Source organism: Anopheles darlingi, chromosome X (genome assembly GCF_943734745.1).
Source record: "Anopheles darlingi chromosome X, idAnoDarlMG_H_01, whole genome shotgun sequence".
Taxonomy (NCBI): domain Eukaryota; kingdom Metazoa; phylum Arthropoda; class Insecta; order Diptera; family Culicidae; genus Anopheles; species Anopheles darlingi.
In genome coordinates, this window is record NC_064873.1 from 8998794 (window position 1) to 9002917 (window position 4124).

At 52.7% G+C, this 4124-nt stretch overlaps 1 protein-coding gene across 1 annotated transcript in view; it reads left to right on the forward strand.

Moving 5' to 3' along the window:
- The first annotated feature begins 841 nt into the window (after positions 1-841).
- The window catches only part of LOC125957009 (adenylate cyclase type 9), a 13352-nt gene continuing 10069 nt past the window's right edge, over positions 842-4124 (forward strand). Inside the window, exons 1-2 of the mRNA XM_049689363.1 lie at positions 842-1531; positions 3180-3589. Of these exons, the coding sequence (XP_049545320.1) occupies positions 3581-3589 (9 nt within the window). The 5' untranslated portion in view covers positions 842-1531; positions 3180-3580. The remainder of the gene's footprint in view (positions 1532-3179; positions 3590-4124) is intronic.

Consider the following 4124-nt stretch of genomic DNA (forward strand, 5'->3'; position numbering starts at 1 on the left):
TCAGCGTCGGCAAGGATTTCCGGATGGAAGCTACAAAGTTCAACGTGTGGGAAAACCACAAACGAGATTGGACTTGTTTTTGAGCGCGATTGGAGGTACGCTAGATAATGTGAAAGAAAAAAGCAACGCTGCACATGCACAACCGTGGAATAGTAGGTAGCATCCCTTGATAAAAGGTTTTCTAAGTTGTTTGCCTAGCTTTCGTTGCTTACCAACACGTGTGCAGGTGAGTATGTTAATTATTTGAATTCGAACTTCGATGACCGCCGTGTGGCTCAAACTTAGCGCAGCCGAGCAGCGCCATCTATGATAAAGCCAGAGAAATAGTGCAGAATCGAGTATACTCAGGGTGACTAGGCGAGAGGTGGTTTTGCACTATGGGGATGATGATCGACTTTCGCCATATCTTTCAATCCGTTTTAGGTCTCGCCAATATTTTGGGCCTAACATCGGTCAGTGCGGATGCTTGACTACTATTTTAAAGTAATTTGCTACCTACAATTTTTTTTGCAAAAGCAAAGCGAAAAAGACACGATTACCAGGATTGTGTTCCTAGGGTTGCGCTGCATGCTTCGCTTTGCGTTTAAACGAGGCCTTGGCGCCCCATTGACAGAAGGCATTTGGAACCGGGTCTCTTAAACATTAAGATACCAGATTGCATACATTTTTTCATACGGTCGGGATCGTATTTCGGACTCACACGATTGATTTCGAAATCCCCGGTGTGCCCGTACCTTTAGCTCGACTTCCGCAACCTGCTCGAAAACCGTGCGCTCGAGTCTCGAGGCCAGAGCGCTCGAATCTCGAAACCGTGCGCTCGAATCTCAATGCCAGAGCGCTCAATTTAGTTTCTTTTTCCTTTTGTTTTTCGTTGTTTTGTTGTTATTCCCGTTCGGGGGTGCGTGCTCCTGCTGTGTGTACTGCCGCCACTCCAACTAAACGGCGAACGGTGAACCCGCCCGTCGCTCTCCTCGGCCTATACAGTCACAATAGTGGAACAACTTTGTTGTTGTTGGTTCGGCTCCCCTTATTGGTCCCTCCGTTCATGGTCGCCTTCTGTCCGGACGACGACGACGACGACGACGGAGACGAAGACAACAACGACAACGACGAAGACGACGACTACAACGACGACGAACGAAGACAACAATTGTTGCTCGCTCTGGTCTAACACATCCTTCCTGGCGCTCCCGTACTTGATCGCGCATATCCCGCGAGTGTATGTGTGTGTGTGTGTGTGTGTGGGTGTGTGTGATCATTTGTGCTGCTGTGGGACGACGGGGTGGGCCCCCGAGACCGTGTAACTAGTGCTTACCCGAGGATCGAGATGAGGATCAAGAATCAGGCGGCATCGAACGGCAGCCTGTGAGAGCCTACAAGTCTATGCTCTCCCTCTTGCCCCTCAACCCCACGGTTACCCAATCAACAAAGCCTGCCCAAAGCCCACAACCCGCTGCTTCAACAACGGACACGGAGACGGACCGAGACGCTGGTGCTGTTGCTGCTTAGCAAAGGAAACGAACGAAGAAAGGTAATCTATTTGTTGGCTGTCGCGGTGTACACGGTCGTGACGAGTGGCAGGGAGAAGGAGGCAAAGGGAAGGGTTGGGAACGTAAGTGTCAACACTGCCCATCCGCCCCGTGTCCGTGTGCAACCTTGGCTAGTTGACACGGCACGGAGTGAGCTAACGAGCGAACGAACTAGCGAGAGAATGAACGAATGCTCGGTGCAGCAGCAGCAGCAGCAGCAGCTGAATTCAAACGGCATCACCCCACCAAACAACCGGATTCATCCGTCAAGCAACCACCATGCTACTCAACACACCGCCTCTGTCGACAAGGCTCACGAGTCTGCCAGACAGCCAGTCAGCCAGCCAACCCGTCATAGCCCCTTCACAGGTACCCTGCAGCAATTGCCATGTCCATTATGGTCTGAGCAGCGGTGGCCTGCCGCAACGCGGCCCGGAGATTAGCATGAGAAAGTTCATCGACAATCAATCAAGGATACTATCTACAAACCCCCCCCTGCCCTGCCTCTCGCGATTCCACACGGGCATAAACGAGATGTCATTCAGCATTCAGTGTCAGAAAGCGACAGAAAGAGCAAGCGAAAGAGGGCGGCAGAGGAGTTGCAGCAACAGCAGACGTGCAAAGCGAGGGGGGCGTGCAAAGTGCGGATGATGATACATTCGGTCAGGAGGGGGGGCCAGGAACACTTGCACCATGTGATGCTTACACCCTAGCTCCGCTCCGACAAACACCGAAGCCCATGATGATAAGGCAAGGAGAGGGAGGGGGAGGAAGGGGAAGAGGGAGGTTCTAGTTGATAGTCGAAGGACACCTGTTATACATGCCTGTTGAAGCCCGTTTGAGGCTGGACCCCGTGGGCCTGCCGCTAAAGCCGGTATTCGGGAGGCCCCTTCGCCCCTCTAGCCTCTATGCTACCGGCATTGATCTTGCATCTCGCACGCACCCTCTCCTACAGGGTGTAGTATCGACACCCTCACCAGGCCGGGATACGACCATGAAGTATACGTAACCACCGTAACCGCACATACGCTCTCCTAATCATCTACCCTCTCCCCTCCGAGGGGTGGGTGGCTGTTTACCTTTTTATCTATCCTCCCGGTGAACGCGCTCGCGTTCTCGCGGACTTGGAAAGCAAGAGGCCGACAAGGCAAACATAACACACAACCGGGTGGTGTATGGGTCGGGTGGGCCCTGAGGTGGTGGTGGACTCAGACTCATCACCTGTGAAGCATGTGACCGCGACCGCGCCTTGACTCGGATTCGCGGGTTTTTTTTTGGGGCGTTAATTTTTTGGGAGCCAGCACACACACACACACACACACACACACACACACAGGCCCGGGTGGGTTCATAATTGAATTTTGCACTGGTCCACGCAAAACGTGAACGCCATGGGCCCACCGTTGGTGCGTACCCGGGACTGGGCACTCAGTATTTGCACACTACTTCCATTCCGTCGCCCAAATTGTAAATTGTAATCCACTGCTCGGTGACGGTGGCGCCGGATTCGTTTCCCGTGTGGCTAGGGCTTCCTCGTCCTTGCGCACGGTTTGTCGCGTACTCTTTTACCCTTAATAATAATATAATGTACGGCAGCACAAAAGTCAGCGGCTTTATGCTTTACGTTTTCGTTGTTTTGTTTCGTTGTAGGAATAAGGGGTCCCCAGGCCAGGCACCCCGATGGGCCGTTCACACATCATGTCAGAGATCGTTGCCCACCGAACTAACCAGCATTGCTATTGGCAACCAGCGTATTCCCGGTTAACGATGGTACAGTAAGCTTTGCAGCAGGAGCAGGAGAAGGAGGGGAAGGTGGAGGAGGACCAGAAGGAAGAGGAATTGGGGCATCATCATCATCATCATCAGAGCATTCGATAGGCTGCAGACGAAACAACCGGCACAGCGTCGGAACGCACGCGACGCCAGCAACAACAACAAGTGGGACAACGGCGAGATCTATTCCCTACCCCCCCCCCCCCCCTCCCATCTCCATCATAGCAGAAACACATCTCTAGTGGCAGTTGCCGAACAGTGACCGTTAGGTTTCAACAATGTCGGAGGTAAGCCCAATGTAGGACCCTTGCCGTTCGTTCATTCAGAGGTTCGCGTCCGATAACAGCACTGGTACAGACACTCATTTACCCACAACAAGAAACCCAGTGAATGGATGGTGCTAATAGGTGGTGCTGTCCTTGCTGCTGTCAGAACTTCTCGCTCATCGATCGTCACATTTTTGTTTTTGGCAAGCCACTAATGATGGCACCATGGGGATGCATCCACACTACCGTCTGCATTTCGAGGTTTCGGGACCGATTGTATTGACGATCGTGTTACCGAAACCGTGGCACGAGGGGAGATGTGCGGGTATTTTTCGCGAGGTGCCAATTATTGCGGTTGCGGGTTGGTGGAAGGGGGTTGGAAATGAAGACGAATGCAGCTGCTCTCTGCGGACACGATTGTTGAGGAACGTTTCGTTTCTTCGGTAGGATCGTAGTTAGCACGATTTGTGCAGCACGGTGTTCGAGAGATGTGTGTGTGTGTGTCTGTGCGGAAGATGGTTTTAAATGGAGGCCAGTGTGTTCCATGTGCTGGCTC